The sequence below is a fragment of the Rhinoderma darwinii genome, chromosome 5 (assembly GCF_050947455.1).
Source record: "Rhinoderma darwinii isolate aRhiDar2 chromosome 5, aRhiDar2.hap1, whole genome shotgun sequence".
Lineage (NCBI taxonomy): Eukaryota > Metazoa > Chordata > Amphibia > Anura > Rhinodermatidae > Rhinoderma > Rhinoderma darwinii.
The window spans coordinates 189,043,476-189,059,187 of record NC_134691.1 but is presented as its reverse complement, the minus strand read 5'-3'; the positions used below and the strand labels follow the sequence as shown (position 1 = coordinate 189,059,187).

Below are 15,712 nucleotides of genomic sequence, written 5' to 3'. Positions count from 1 at the left end.
TCAACCAAGGGATGGGAAAAGGGAAGGTAAAAATTTCTACACAAGAGCTTATAGTTTCTTTTGTTCTAGGAAATTATTTTACCCTTTTTTTAAAGCCATCTACTGTCCCTGCTGTGACCAGCTCCTGTGGTAGACTATTCCATAGATTCACAGTAAAGAAGGCTTGTCGCGTCTGCATGTTAAACCTTTTTTTTTTCCAGATGGAGGGAGTGCCCTCTTGTTTTTTTGAGGGGTTTTTACATGGAACATGATTTCACCATATTTTTTGTATGTGCTATTCATATATTTCTATAAGTTAATCATGTCCCCCCTTAGTCATCTTTTTTCAACGCTAAATAGGTTTAGTTCTTTTAATCTTAACCACATAACTTAGATTCTCCATGCCCCTTATTAGCTTTGTTGATCTTTGTATTTTTTTCTAACTCCATTGCATCATTTCTATGAACTGGGGCCCAGAACTGAACTGCATATTCTAGATGAGGCCTCACTAAATATTTGTAAAGTGGTACTATTACATCCCTGACCCGTGAGTCCATTCCTCTTTTAATACACGACAATATCTTGCTGGCCCTTGAAGCAGCTGATTGACATTGCATGCTGTTGTTGAGTTTTATTTACAAGTACACTTATATCGATCTCACACGGCAGAGCAGGGACGCCCCCAGCCCTCAGCTGCCTAAGGCAGCTGAGAGCAGGGAGATTTGACGCTCCCTGCTCTGTTTACTTTATCCTGATGCAGTGCCGTAAAAAGGCATATGCATCAGAATAAAGCCCGTTAGTGGCTGCCGTTAAAAGGCGTATTGGCGGTCACTAGCGGGTTAAACCCATCCTCTATATCATTAATAAATATATTAATAGAGACTGAAAAAAACAAACCACTATAGACCAGTTCTGCTTTGTGTCTGTAGATTCCAGTGATTATTCATGTAGTTGCTAGATCTGTGTTCTGTTCAAAAACAGTAGAGACGAGGTTAAATGTGGACTGTATCAACAGCTAATGGTGTCGATTTGGCCTGAAACTTGTTAAAAAAGGAAAAGGTCCCATACAATGCCTGTTGCATTTTTTTCTGTTGCACTTTTTGTGCATGTTTTTAATATAAGTTCTTAGCTGTATAAAGTTATACATTAATGGTATTTATATGGGCTCATTCGCACAGAATGGCCACACATTTGAGGGGTCAGTAGACAGATTTGACAGCTGTCCAGTGACTTGGCATTGAAAATCTAGGTCACAGCATCATTGTTAGTCAGCAGAGGATTACCATATAACAGCCTGAAGGGTACTGTTGGCAGTCATCCTCTGCTTGTTTGGCAATCTGAAGGCTCTTTCAGTTTTTAGAGGTAAATTTGGTTGCAGGTGGGCTATGGGGCTATCTTCACCTCATTCTTGCTGCAGCATTTTATTTGATCTGGCTGAATCAAGGATCCAAAAAGCAGAAGTAAATAACTAACTTTAGATTACATGACACATCTCGTTGACGATGGTCTTATTCCCAGGACACTCAGTGTTTCCTAACTTCATGCAGATTCTAGTGCTCTCAGAAATGCTGGGCTTGCAGACACTTTTCTGTGCTGCTTTAGATTTTTTGTTTTGTTTTATGGAAACCCAACACAATTAAGGAGCTTTATCGAAACTAGTGCATGGGAAAATGTAAAAAGTTGCCTATAGCAACCAATTCGATTTTCAGAGGCTTTTTTGAAAAATGTAAACCATTACGTGATTGATTTTGTCATGGTCAACTTCACATTTTTCCTTGCACTAGTTTTGATAAATCTACCCCTACTCTGAGAGTCCCATGCTGACTGGATACATCTATAATCCTGGCAATAAACACATACAGATAATGTCAAGGTGCGAAAATATCTGACCAGTACTTGAGCAACACCACCTGCTTCACCTACCTTTATTTGTTTTGGTCTACCGCTCTGTTCACACTGGCATCATGGGTACTTCTTTTTTTTTTCTTCAGTTTCCTTGACTGATGCAAGTCCTAAAGTATCCAGACAGATTTTATTAACTTATTATCGATCTGTCAGACTTCCATCAGATTTTTGTTTATTTTATTTATTATTTTAACCAGGTGGAAAAAGTAGAATGTTTGTCAGGGGTAGAGGAGCCCTGATACCAGTGTGATCAGGGCATAAAGGTATTATTTGCTTTTGCCATAATTTGTTCCCAAAAGCTCTTTATGGTAAATGCCCTAATGTTAAAGGGGTTTTCTGGGACTTCAGTTAAGATATTATTGGGGGTCCGACCCCTGGGATCCATGCCGATCATCGGAATTAAGAGCGGTGCATCCCTCAAATTTTTACCCCGACGTAGTGGCTTGCGTATGTTTCACTGTGCTTGGAACAGCAGTTGTCCCATGAGCACTATGGCCCCTTCATTCTGATCTCGCCGGGTTGAGGCCATTACGAATAAAAAACGGCCATCCGGATAGGCATCTGTATTTAAGGCCCAGACAACCGTTGTAAGTTAACTATTGGCATTCTTTAGAATGTAATGTACACTAAAATATACGGAAAGGTCTTTTAATTAGAATTTTTTTTTATGTTCAAGCAAAACCGAAAGGGAATGCAGCAGTGAATGTTCAGCCAGGTATGGAAATATTCATATAATTTTGTCACATAATAGAAAAAAATAATTCTTCTTTTAAAAGCTGGATCAGCAGACCTACTGATCTAGTTCTATGCCTCAAATGCTGCATTATGGTAAGTTCTATTGAATGTTACATAGTGATGCAAAAGTGGTGTCATGGCCACTGACTGTGCACCCATGTGAAGGAATAAAGGGGTTGTCCACTACTGAACAACTGATGACCCTATCCACCGGATAGGTCATCAGTATATCATCGGTGCGAAACCCGGACTTCGCACGGTTAAGCCGCTCCGGCTGCCTCCGGGTAACGGATTTTATGGTCCATTATGCGATGTACGGAGCTGGAAGCAGTTGGCTCCGTACATAGCATAGCGGCCAAACTGCAACTCTGCCTTATTCACTTAAATAGGAACCCCACAGATCATGTACTAAAAATCTATCCGTTGTATAGGTCATCGGTTTTCCCAGTAGTGGTTGCCCCACGAAGGATATTAATCACCTATGGAATAAATGTCTAATCACTGCTGCAGTGAAGGAGGGGTTTGAATGCAGCGGTGGCACCCTGCCGCTGCAGTCAGTCTTTTGGGCCAACGAACATGACCCAGAGTTTACTCTGCTGATTTCATCAACCCTATAAACATTGAATAAAGCGGCATGGCGCATGTGTGACACCGCTTAATTCATATCTTCCTCACTGCGGTTGTGCAGGGAGGAGCAATGGGGGGCTAGGGACCCCCGTTCTAGTTATTTCTTGGACCCACAGCAAGCCGACATTTATCACCTATTGTGTGGATAGGTGATAAATGTCCTTCGTGGGACAATCCCTTTAATCTTTGTTTACAATATTTTTATAATGTTGTTAATAATCAGCACATTTGTTATGTGTCAAACATATGCGATTTTGTCATTATTGGTACAAGAGTTTTGAAAGATACAGCCCATCACATGGTAAAATGGGAAGAGGCTCACTATAGCAGTTTAGGTTTGTGTTCCTTTCGAAATGCAAATGATGGAGCCTTATCTACAGCACAAAACTGTGTAAAATTGTATCGTATACTATAGCTATACCTTTCATTTAATATGTCAGGTACAGATTTCGTTTTCTTAACATTGTTTATATTATTAAAAGTGCGCTTGAAACACCCTTAAGTTAAGTAGTGAGAGACACGCTGTTTTCAGGTCTGTGATTTTTCGAAACTTACGTTTAGAATGTTGCAGTCCTCTCGTCGCATCGGGAGGAAAAAGTCTGGCATATACATGAGCTGACACCGCCCCCCCGCCCCTTTCCCCCTCTTCCAGCGGCGTAAAGTCACTAATAAGTTGCTTTTAATCTTCTAAAGGCAAATGTAAAATTGTGTTACCACAGATGCAATAAAAACACTGTACCGTAGTGCAAATGTGTATAATATGGCCTTTTAAAATACCGTAAAGAACGTTAACGGGCTAACCGTATATAACCATACCATTTGTTCATCTGGTTACAGTTGATTTGTTGTTTTACAGGACCCATTCCTGATAGCAGCGGAAGATACATTGCACCGTTAAAAGATTACATGTCCAGAGCAGATAAGGTTCCTCTCATTGGTAAGTGTTCAGTCCAGTGCCAAGTACTGAATATTGTATGTCTACTGACAACCAAATCTATAAGCAAATCACATAGGATGTGTTTAAATAAACTGTAGCACAGACATATTGAGAGAACTACCCAGCAATATGCGGCAACTTTTGCCTTGATTTCGGAGCTTAAAAAGGTATTAATGTTGTTTTTTTTTTTTTGTTTTTTTTAATATAAAATACGTTTTTATTAAACCATTTCATAGGTTTACAATACCAAAAAAAAAAAAGTGATTCCTCTTCAAAAACCCTCACTTAGTATGGCATTGTCTAAAGGCCCATTTACACTGACCAATTACCGAGAAAACTACCGTTCATAGAATGCTCGTTGCCGATAATTGCCCTGTGTGAACAGGGCAGTTACCAGCAGATGAACGAGCAACTGCTTGCTGCTGATTGTATCGTTCTAAAAAAGTTAAATATTCTCGTTGTCAGATGCACATCTCCCTGTGTAAACAGGGAGATGTGCTGCCAACATGATAAGTAAGGGGACGAGCAATCGGAGTAATGAGCGCTCGTTCCCCTACTAGCTCCTTGTGACAGGAGAAAGGAAACGCCGGTCGACGAGCTGTCTAGTGGATCTGCGCTCATTGTAAAATAGTAATTCTTTTTACACTAAGGGGAAAAAGAAAGCCGACTGCCAATCATCGGCCAATCCAACTCATAATGATTAAATGGCTATTTGACATCTAGTTAATGGCGCTAGACCTGGGGTATCCAGCCACAGTGCCTGAATTTCTTCAAACTTCTTTACCTTTCCTCTTTTGTTTTCATACACTAATTTCTCCAACCTAAGAAGATTCACTCTACATACGTATTCTGCTATAGTAGAAGGGTATGACGTCTTTCCATTGAAAGGCCATTAATTTCATGGCTTGCTACAGTAGTCAAAGTATGGTAAACTATGACTTTCCGTCACTGGTACTTCACTTACATACCCTAATAGTACAAAGCATTGGATCAAGTCCAATACTCTCCCCCGTCCGCCCACCTCCTACCCCCACCCCCCTATATTCGAAAACGGGGCATTTTGAAATTCTCCCCGAAGACACATTTAGTAAAGGTTCTCCTCATCTCTGCAGGTGTTGCAGTTGAGTAGCAAAGTATGAAGGATTAGGGAAGGCCAATAATCCCCCATCTTCCTTAGATCTCTGCAAACTGTCAAGTTTGAATCTCGGGAATACTTCTCTTGCAGACAACATCATGGAAAATTGCTTATATTTTATGGAAACGTTTCATGGGAAGACAAATTTAGGCATTATAAAAGTTATGGCGTGAGAAACATTCTGATCAAATTTGGCTTGGCCAATAACCGTTAAAGGCAATTTGAACCATCTTTTGCTGAAATTTTTTAGATCAAGGAATGTATGTTGAACGAGTGATAATCCCTAAGTATTTGAAGGTGGAAACCATTTTAAGGCGGACAGTCTCCTTGATAGAAGAACCATTATGAGGCTGCAACAGGATAATAGTTAATTTAGTCCAATTAATTGTCAGGCCGCAGAGATATCCAGACTTCTCAATGATAGACATCAGAGATTTCGCCCAGTCACCCAAAAGCAAATCTGAAAGTTACTTGCTTGTTTTTTACATTGGGGGACACAGACCATGTGTATATGCTGTTGCCTCTAGGAGGCTGGACATTGTGAAAAGAAAAAAAAAAAAAAAGACTCCTCCTACAGGATATATCCTGCCCTAAGACACTGAGCTGTTCAGTCTTCGCTTAGTGTCATAGGAGGCAAACACTTCAGCTGATAGCAGCAGTCTCTACCAATAATTTTTTATTTATTTTATTCTCTTCATCATGAGGAACTAAGGTCACAGGGTCTACCTGTGTTTCTTCTTGGCAGGCGCACACTCATAAGCTCATGCACTGTAGTCCAACCTGCCTATGAAGGCAAGCGGGACAAAAGCGCCAGCTCCTCTGTCACCCACCAGCCTAGGGAGCACCTCTTCTATCAGTGTCCCCTTTGTAAAGGCGGTAATGCTGAGGCGGTGCTCCTGGTACACCGTTTATCTGGGAAATCGAGTTGGGGTGAGTGTTACTAACCCCTCTCCCCCAAATCGGACCTTGGCTTGTGCACTGTAGCAGTCCGCTGGACCAGCCTTTACCTTGGTGGTTTTTTCCTGGTCTTTCTGCGCTTCTTGAACACTTTGGGCAGTTAGCCCTATTTTTATTCTATGGCTGGCGACGCTTCTTTGTGCTACGCTGCACAGTCTATAATGGGGAATGTCTCCTGACTGGCCGGTCTGCTCACATGACGGTCAGAGGCCAATCGAGGACCTCTGTGAACGGGTCTTCAGCATTCCTGTCTATCCTCCATTTGGCCGGATGCTACTGGGAGCACAGGAGATCCTGAACAGAGCTGCTGCTTGCCTCAAGAGGACTTCTGACATCTTGAAAGCGGGTAGGATCAGCCTTTGCTCCCCTACTGGTGCCTTAGCCTACAGGCGGGAATCAGTTTTCCTAAGGGAGCATACTCCTTTTCTCACTGTGTTAGAGAAGTCAAATTGACGGAAAACTATCAGCGCTAGGTGAAGCAGCCATTACTACTTAATTAGGAGTGCTCCTGGCTACGCAGTTTGAGTGATCTTCTTAGCTTTAACTACTTCAATGGAAGTTAAGGAACAAACACTATACCCATATCTGACCCTAAAGGGGAATGCGCACGCCAGACTACCTTTTGTCATTCAGTATGCCTGCTCAAAGTGAAATACTAAATTTCCTTGTAGTTAGTCTACTTCCTTATGTGATGCATGCCGACATCCTAGCCAAATACCTGCATCCTCTGCATCCTTTCCACCCCTAGTGTTGCTCATCCCTTTCCCGGACGGTTGTTAACCTGGCGAACATTAATCGCTCCACCTTACGTGGCATGTGTGCCCATCCGCCAGACTGTTCTGCCTGTCCTCCTATGGACTCCCCACCCATGTCTTCCCCTCGTAGTCGACCCCACAAGTGAACTGGAGCTTCTCACTTGTCTTCATGTTCACCGTCACCTTCTGTTTCACCTTCCCCATGTGGGCAAGGTGTTTCTGGCCCTGAAGTCCGGTATGGTGCCTTCTCTCCTCCTAGAGAGGTTTTGTCTGTAAATTATCGAATTTGATTGGTAGGGGTTCTTACCCCTCTTCCCACCTTCCACGGGCACAAATGTTTTTTTTCTTAAGCCCCAACATTCAGTCTTTTTTTCCAGCCCACTCGGAACTAGAGTTCATGGTCTTTAAGGAATGGAAACACCTGGACAAGCAGTTTGCCCACTCTAGGCGTCTGACTATTTTCTACCCCAAAGAGGGCACTTTTTCCGCATGGGTGCGGCCTTCGGCGGTAGGTCCTCCCGGTTTCTCGGCTAACCAAGGATTCTCTGGATCGCTGCGTGTGCTGATTTTCTAAAACTACTATGGAGGCCTTGTTGTATGCCCTTCGCCCGATTTCTGCATCTGTCTGGGTTCGCAGAGCCATCACTGAATGGGCTCTCAAACGGTCATGACCTGCTCTCGAGTTGTCTGCAACAGGAATTAGCCGATCTATCTCACCTGATCTCCAAAGCGTCCAAGTATATCTGCGAAGCTGCCCTTGATGCGGCCCAACTGGGGCGAGGGCTTCAGATTCCTCTCTCTTCGCAGGACTACCTTGCTCTAGGCTTGGTCTGCTGATTCAGCCTTGACGCGATCCCTGACTGCTCTACTCTTTTTAGGGTCTCGTCTCTTTTGGCCTCGGTTGGACAAGATTATCTCGGAAGCCACGGGTGATAAAAGCACCAATCTTCCTAGAATAGACCTAAGCGCACTACCCCTGCCAAAAAGGCCGGTCTGTGTTTTTCGCTCTTGTAGTGGCTTCCCTCACACCACTTTCTCCAGGCCGCAGACTCACCAGGATCAGAAGGCCAAACCTTCCTTCAAGACCTGGCCCTCCTGGCGTCCCCGACCTCCACCTGTAAAGGGAGGAACTGGCAAGGCCACTTTCGCCTGGAGGTGCGCCTCTACTCAACTTGCTTCGAGTGAATGGCAGGCTTCTGCACTTAGAGAGTGTCACCACATTATAAGTTCCCTATCTCCTACATAAGGAGATCGGCGATGTAATGTAGGTGACGCCATTGCTTTTTATTATATAGACATTGCCTCCAGCCAGGACAGGATGTCTTTTCACAATCCCGATACTTCGGTAACGTTTCTGAGCAAAGCGTAATCTCGCTGTAACCTGTCATTTACAGCGAGATTACGCTTGCTCTGCTGTAAGTACCACAGCAACTTTTCCGGAGTATCGGGATTGTGAATGGACATCCCGTCCTGGCTGGAAGGAATGACTATTCACTGTCTAAACACTTCAGTAACGTTAATGTGTCCGTATAAGACAGCACATAGTGAACAACGCAGTGTCACTTTGCGCTGACTAAATGAATGGAGAGAAGTGCATGATGCTGATTGGTCAGCTTGAGAAAGACCCTCCATTTGTCACAGGTCGAAACATTGCCATTTTTACTGGATGTTTGACCAATAAAAGAACATATTGATTGAAATTTGGGAGACGTGTGCTGCTGTTCAACCACGCTTTTTCTGAGGATTACATTGTCAGACTGGGTTTGTCTGATCTTACAGCGTGACACCGCTCCTGAAATCGGGATTTGTGCTGCTTCAAATATTTTATTTTTTGGCTGATTGGTCAGCGTCATACACTCCTCTGTACAACGCCCACTTGGTCTAAAGTAAAAACACTCCTAGTTGGGCATTAAGAAAGTCATTAGCATAAAGCTAAAATCGCTCCTAACGTGGTAAAAATAGATTGTTTTTCTAAATAAAAAGCACTGGTGTCACCTACATTACAACACCGTTCTCCTTATGTAGGAGATAGGGCACTTATAATGTGGTGACAGAGTCTCTTTAAAGGACTTCTGGCTCTCTCACATTTCGGACACCTGGGTTTAGGAGGTATTCTCTTTGGGATATAAAATCGAATTTGTCAGCCTCCCTGCAGAGCGTTTCTTTAAGTCCGCTGTTCCGTGGCACCCTTTTTTCCAACATGCGTCCACTACAGCGGAAGATCCTCTCCCGGTGGGACAGATCCTTGCAAGCCCTGGATCTGAGAATCTCTTCCTTTCGGTCCGTTGCTCGCTTTGGTTGTGGATCACTTCTCTGGCCATTCCCCGTTGGCACTCTCTCATTCCGATGAAGTGACTGATCCTCTCCACGGATGCCAGCCTCAAGGGATGGGGGGGGCACCATTTGGGAGCTCATGGCTCAGGGGCTTTGGTCCCCACAGGACTCTTCCTTTCCTATCAACATTCTGGAGTTGAGAGAGCCATCTTTCTGCGTTTTCTTCACTGTTAAAAAGCAGAAGTAAATAACTTTACATTACATGACTAAAGTCTCTCTCTGTCCGGACACCTGGTGAGAGTTCAGACGGACAATGCCACGGCTGTGGCTTATCCGAATCACCAGGACGGCACTTGCAGTTCTAGCCGAGGCTTCCAGGATCTTGGTCAGGGCGAAAGCTCATGTTCTGGCTCTCTCAGTGGTTTTGTCCCGGGGGTCGAAAATTAGATTGCAGACTTCCAATTCACGAACATCTTCCATAGACTGAAAATTACTACATATCTTGGTGTCATCTGCAAAAATAAAAATAGTGCTATTAATCCCATCCTCTATATCATTCATAAATAAATGTAATAGGATTGAAAAAAACAAACCACTATAGACCAGTTCTGCTTTGTGTCTGTAGATTCCAGTGATTATTCATGTAGTTGCTAGATCTGTGTTCTGTTCAAAAACAGTAGAGTGAAGTTAAATGTGGACTGTATCAACCGTGGCATCAAGGGTACTACTTTTTTTTTCCGGTTCCTTGACTGATGCAATATTCTTTTTCCAACAAGTCCTAAAGTATCCAGACAGATTCTATTAACTTATTATCAATCTGAGGGCTTTTCTGGGAGTTCAGTTAAGCTATTATTGGGGGTCCGACCCCTGGGACCCTTGCCGATCACCGGAATGCATCCCTTAAAGTTTTACCCCGACGCAGTGGCTTGCATATGTTCTACTGTGCTTGGTACTGCAGTTGAGTGCCGTGAGCACCATGGCCCCTTCATTCTGATCTGGCCGGGTTTAGACCATTACGAATAAAACACGACCATCAGGATAGGCATCTGTATTTAAGGCCCAAACAACCGTTTTAAGTTAACTATTCGCATTCTTTACAATGTAATGTTGCACAATAAAATAAACGGAAAGGTCTTTTATCCAGAATTTTCTACTAATGTTAATATCTGTGGTGGTACTTACATTTTCCTTTTTTTTTTTAATGTTCCAGCTAAACCGAATTGGAATACAGCGGCGAATGTTCAGCCAGGTATGTAAATATTTATGGTAGAATTGTTGAAGCTGGTGTCCAGCACTCTGTCCATTAAAAACCAAACTTTCATTCATAAATCTAAAGTAAAAACATTCCCGGGAGGCGCGGTTACGAGTTTCGAACAGTTAAGCTTCTTAGTCATAGCTGAAAATGGAAATATTTATATCATTTTCTAACATGATAGGGGAAAAAAATAATTATTCTTTTAAAAGCTCGTTCTGCAGACCTGCTGATCTAGTTATATGCCTCAAATGCTGCATTATGGTAAGTGTTACGGAGGTTACATAGTGATGCAAAAGTTGTGTCACAGCCACTAACTGTGCACCCATGTCAAGTATTAAAGAGGTTGCCCCACAAAGAATGTTTATCGCCTATCCACATGGTAGGCGATAGTTGTCTTAATCACTGGGTACCCTGTTTTTCCTTACTGCACTACTGCAGTGAGGAGGAGTTTGAATGAAGCGGTGGCACCCTGCCGCTGAAGACCATGCCTTTTGGGCCAACGGACATGACCCAGCGCTTTACTCTGCTGACTTCTTTGGCCCTATAGACATTGAATGAAGCGGTATGGTTCATGTGTGACACAGCTTCATATCTTCATCACTGCGGTTGTGCAGTGAGGAGGAATGGGGGGATAAGGACCCCCATTCTAGTTATTGGTTGGACCCACGGCCAGCAGACATTTATCACCTATTCTGTGGATAGGTGATAAATGTCCTTCATGGGACAATCCTTTTTTATCTTTATTTAAAAAAAAAAAAACCTATAAAAACGTTGTAAACAATCAGCACATTTATTATGTGTCAAGCATATGCGATTGTCAGTTATTGGTACAAGAGTTCTTAAAGATACAGCCCATCACATGGTAAAATGGGAAGAAGCCCACCATAGCAGACAACACGATTTAGCTTTGTGTTCCTTTCGAAATGCAAATGATGGTACCTAAGCTACAGCACAAAACTGCTTAAAATTTTATCCTATAGCTATTATACCTTTTGTTAAATAGGTCAGGAACAGATTTAGTTTTTTTTAAACATTGTTCATATTATTAAAAGTGAGCTTGAAACACCCCGTCAGTGAATCTCTAAGGGCAGCTTTAAGTAGTGACAGAAACGCTGTTTGTAGCAGTCTGTCATTTAGGTCTGTAATTTTTGGGAACTTACATTTAGAATGTTGCAGTCCTCGCATCGCATTGGGAGGAAAGAGTCTGGCATATACATGAGCTGACACACCCCCCCCCCCCCTGTCCCTTCCTCCTCCAGCAGCATAAAGTCAAAGTTCCTTTTAATCCTGTAAAGGCAATGAAGTCAAATGTAAAATTGTGTTACCACAGATGCAATAAAAACACTGTATTGTAGTGGAAATGTGTATAATATGGCCTTTTAAAATACGGTAAAGAGCGTTGTTAAAGGGCTAACCGTATATAACCATCTATTTTGTCCATCTGGTTACAGTTGATTTGTTATTTTACAGGACCCATTCCTGGTAACAGTGGAAGATACATTGCACCGTTAAAAGATTATGTATCCAGAGCAGACCGGGAGCCTCTCATTGGTAAGTGTTCAGTCCGGTGCCAAGTACTGAATTTTGTATGTCTACTGACAATCAAATCTATAAGCAAATCACACAGGATTTGTCTAAATAAACTGTAGCACAGACATATTGAGACAATTACCCTCCAATATGCGGCAACCTTTGCCTAGAATTCAGAGCTTAAAAAGGTATTAATGTTAGTAATTTTTTTTTTTTTTTTTAGCAGATACGTTTTTATTAAACCTTTTCACAGGTTTGCAATACAAAAAAAACAATCCCTCTTCAAAACCACTCCCTGAGTATGGCACAGTCTACAGGCCCTTTTACGCTGGCCAATTATGAGGAAAATCTGAGTAATGAGTGCTCATCCCCATACTAGCTCCTTATGACAGGAGCAAACGAGCGGCGATCATTGATCTGTCTGGTGTAAGAGCACCTTTATTCCATCTTGGTTCTGAGCTTCAAAGAGAATCTGCCAGCACAATCTTTATATTGTACACGTCACAACATAAATGTTTTTTAACTGCTTGCCTACACAGGTCGAGAATACTCATCCTGAATGGCGGGTACTTCTCGCATTAGGACGAGCATTCTCGTCCTGTGTGACAGCTGTGCCCACACGCGAACAGTGGCGGGGCAACGGTTGTAATCCACAGGCCTGCTCTAACGGCTGAGAGAAGAGAAGCATCTTTTCTCTGCAGTTAACCCCTTGAATTCCGCAATCAAAGCTAATCGCGGCATTGAAAATCCCTGTGATGCGACCAAAGCCCATAACTTGTATGGCCAGACAGCCTATGGTCCATTGAAGGACCCCAGGGCTGTCTGACCATATTTCCTGTTAGGGAATACTGAAGTATGCCCTAACAACTGCCTGTGTACAATTAGTACAAAGGCTAATGTGCTGGCATGTAGATATATGCCAGTACATTACAGTTAAAAAATCAAAATGAAAAATCCCTCTATGGGATTAAGAAAAAAGTTCACTTTAATTAAAAAAAAAAAATAATGTTAAATAAAAAAAATTGCACAAATACCCATTTTTTACAATAAATAAACTTTTTAAAATAAAATTCCCAAAACTTGAAATAATATAGACATATTTGGTACCGCCACGACCGTAACAACCTGTACAACAAATGTATAACATTATTTATGATCGGTGTATGGTGTAAAAAAAAAAAAAAATAGAAGGGTAAAACAACTTTCCATTGAAAGCCTGTTAATTTCATGGCTTGCTACAGCAGTCAAAGTATGGTAAACTATGACTTTCCATCACCGGTACTTTAGTTACATACCCTAAAAATACAAAGCATCGGATCAAGTCCAATACTCTCCCCCATCCCCCCCACCACCAATATCTACAAAAACTGCACATTTTAAAATTCTTCCCGAAGACACATTTAGTAAATGTTCTCCTCATCTCTGCAGATGTTGCAATTAAGTAGCAAAGTATGAAGGATTAGGGATGGCCAATCCCCCCCATCTTCCTTATATCTCTGCAAAATGTCAAGTTTGAGTCTCGGGAATAATTCTCCTAGGGTATGTTCACACGACAACGCAAAATACGTCAGAAATTAGGGAGCTGTTTTCAGGAGAAAACAGCTGAATTTCAGACGTTTTTGCATGTACTCACATTTTTTGCGGCGTCTTTTACGGACGTAATTGGAGCTGTTCTTCATTGGAGTCAATGAAAAACGGCTCCAAATACGTCCCAAGAAGTGTCCTGCACTTCTTCGACACGGGGCGTAATTTTACGCGCTGTCTTGACAGCGACGCATAAAATTACACCTCGTCTGCACAGAACATTGTAAAACCCATTGCAAGCAATGGGCAGATGTTTGCAGACGTATTGGTGCCGTCTTTTCAGGCGTAATTCGAGGCGTAAAACGCCTCCATTACGTCTGAAAATAGGTTGTGTGCACATACCCTTACAGACAAGATCGTGGAAAATTGCATATATTGTATATTTTATGGAAATGTTTCATGGGAAGCCGAATTTGGGCATTCTAAAGCAAATATAAAGTTGTGAGCAACATATAAACATTTTGAACAAATTTGGCTCTGCCAATAAGGCTGGGTTCACACGACCTATTTTCAGACGTAAACGAGGCGTTTTACGTCTGAAAATACGGCTCCAATACGTCGGCAAACCTCTGCCCATTCATTTAAATGGGTTTGCCGACATACTGTGCCGACGACCTGTCATTTACGCGTCTCTGTCAAACGACGACGCGTAAAAAAAGACGGCTCGTCAAAAGAAGTGCAGGACACTTCTTGAGACGTAATTTGAGCCGTCGTTCATTGATTCCAATGAAGAACAGCTCCAAATTACGGCCGTAATTGACGCCTCGCAAAACGCGAGTACATGCAATTGCTTCTGAAATTAAGGAGCTGTTTTCTCCTGAAAACAGCTCCGTAATTTCAGACGGAAATGCAGTTATCGTGTGCACATACCCTAACAGTTAAAGGCAATTTGAACCAATTTTTGCTGAAATTTTAGGAGCAAGGGCTGTGGGTTGAACAAGTGATAATCAGTGGCCGAAGCTAGGACCTGAATCCCTAAGTATTTGAGGGTGGAAACCATTTTAAGGCGGACGGTCTCCTTGATAGAAGTCATTATGAGGCTGCAACGGGAGAATTGTTAATATATTCCAATTAATTGTCAGGCCGCAGAGATATCCAGACTTCTCAATAATGGCCATAGCAGATCAGAGATTTTGCCCAGTCATCCAAAAACAAATCTAAAAGTTACTTTCTTGTTTTTTACATTGGGGGACACGGACCATGGGTATATGCTGTTGCCTTTAGGAGGCTTGACATTGGGAAATAAAAGGGACTCCCCACTACAGGCTATATCCTGCCCTAAGACACTGAGCTATTCAGTCTTCGCTTAGTGTCATAGGAGGCAAACACTTCAGCTGATACCAGAAGTAAGTTCACTATTAGTCAGAATTTTCTAGTAATGTCAATATCTGTTGTAAGTTAACTATTCGCATTCTTTAGAATGTAATGTTGTACACTAAAATATACGAACAGGACTTTTAGTCAGAGCTTTCTACTAATGCTAATATCTGTGGTGGTACTTACATTTTTTTAATTTATTTTTTATGTTCAAGCAATGCCGAAAGGGAATGCAGCAGCGAATGTTCAGCCAGGTATGGAAATATTTATATTACTTTCTCACATGATAGAAAGAAAAAAAAATCCTCTTTTAAAATCTGGATCTGCTGATCTAGTTCTATGCCTCAAATGCTGCATTATGGTAAGTGCTATGGAGGCTACATAGTGATGCAAAAGTTGTGTCATGGCCACAGACTGCACCCATGTCAAGTATTAAAGAGGTAGCCCCACAAAGGATGTTTATCACTTATCCACAAGATAGGGGATAAATGTCTAATCACTGGGTACCCCATTCCTCACGGCAGTACTTTACTCGGCTGATTTTATCGGCCCTATAGACATTGAATAAAGCAGCATGTCGGATATGTGATACCGCTTAATTCATATCTTCCTCACTGCGGTTGTGTAGTGAGGAGGAATGTGCTGCTTAACATTTTTGGTGTTCTGGAAACCCAACTCAATTAGGGAGCTTTATTGAAACTAGTTCATGGGAATATTGAAAA

General features: G+C 42.2%; 1 protein-coding gene across 1 annotated transcript in view; it reads left to right on the top strand.

Moving 5' to 3' along the window:
• The window catches only part of LOC142652534 (uncharacterized), a 143,743-nt gene that overhangs the window by 100,460 nt on the left and 27,571 nt on the right, over positions 1–15,712 (top strand). The window contains exons 13-17 of the mRNA XM_075828179.1: positions 2,561–2,599; positions 4,103–4,183; positions 10,515–10,553; positions 12,030–12,110; positions 15,206–15,244. Of these exons, the coding sequence (XP_075684294.1) occupies positions 2,561–2,599; positions 4,103–4,183; positions 10,515–10,553; positions 12,030–12,110; positions 15,206–15,244 (279 nt within the window). The remainder of the gene's footprint in view (positions 1–2,560; positions 2,600–4,102; positions 4,184–10,514; positions 10,554–12,029; positions 12,111–15,205; positions 15,245–15,712) is intronic.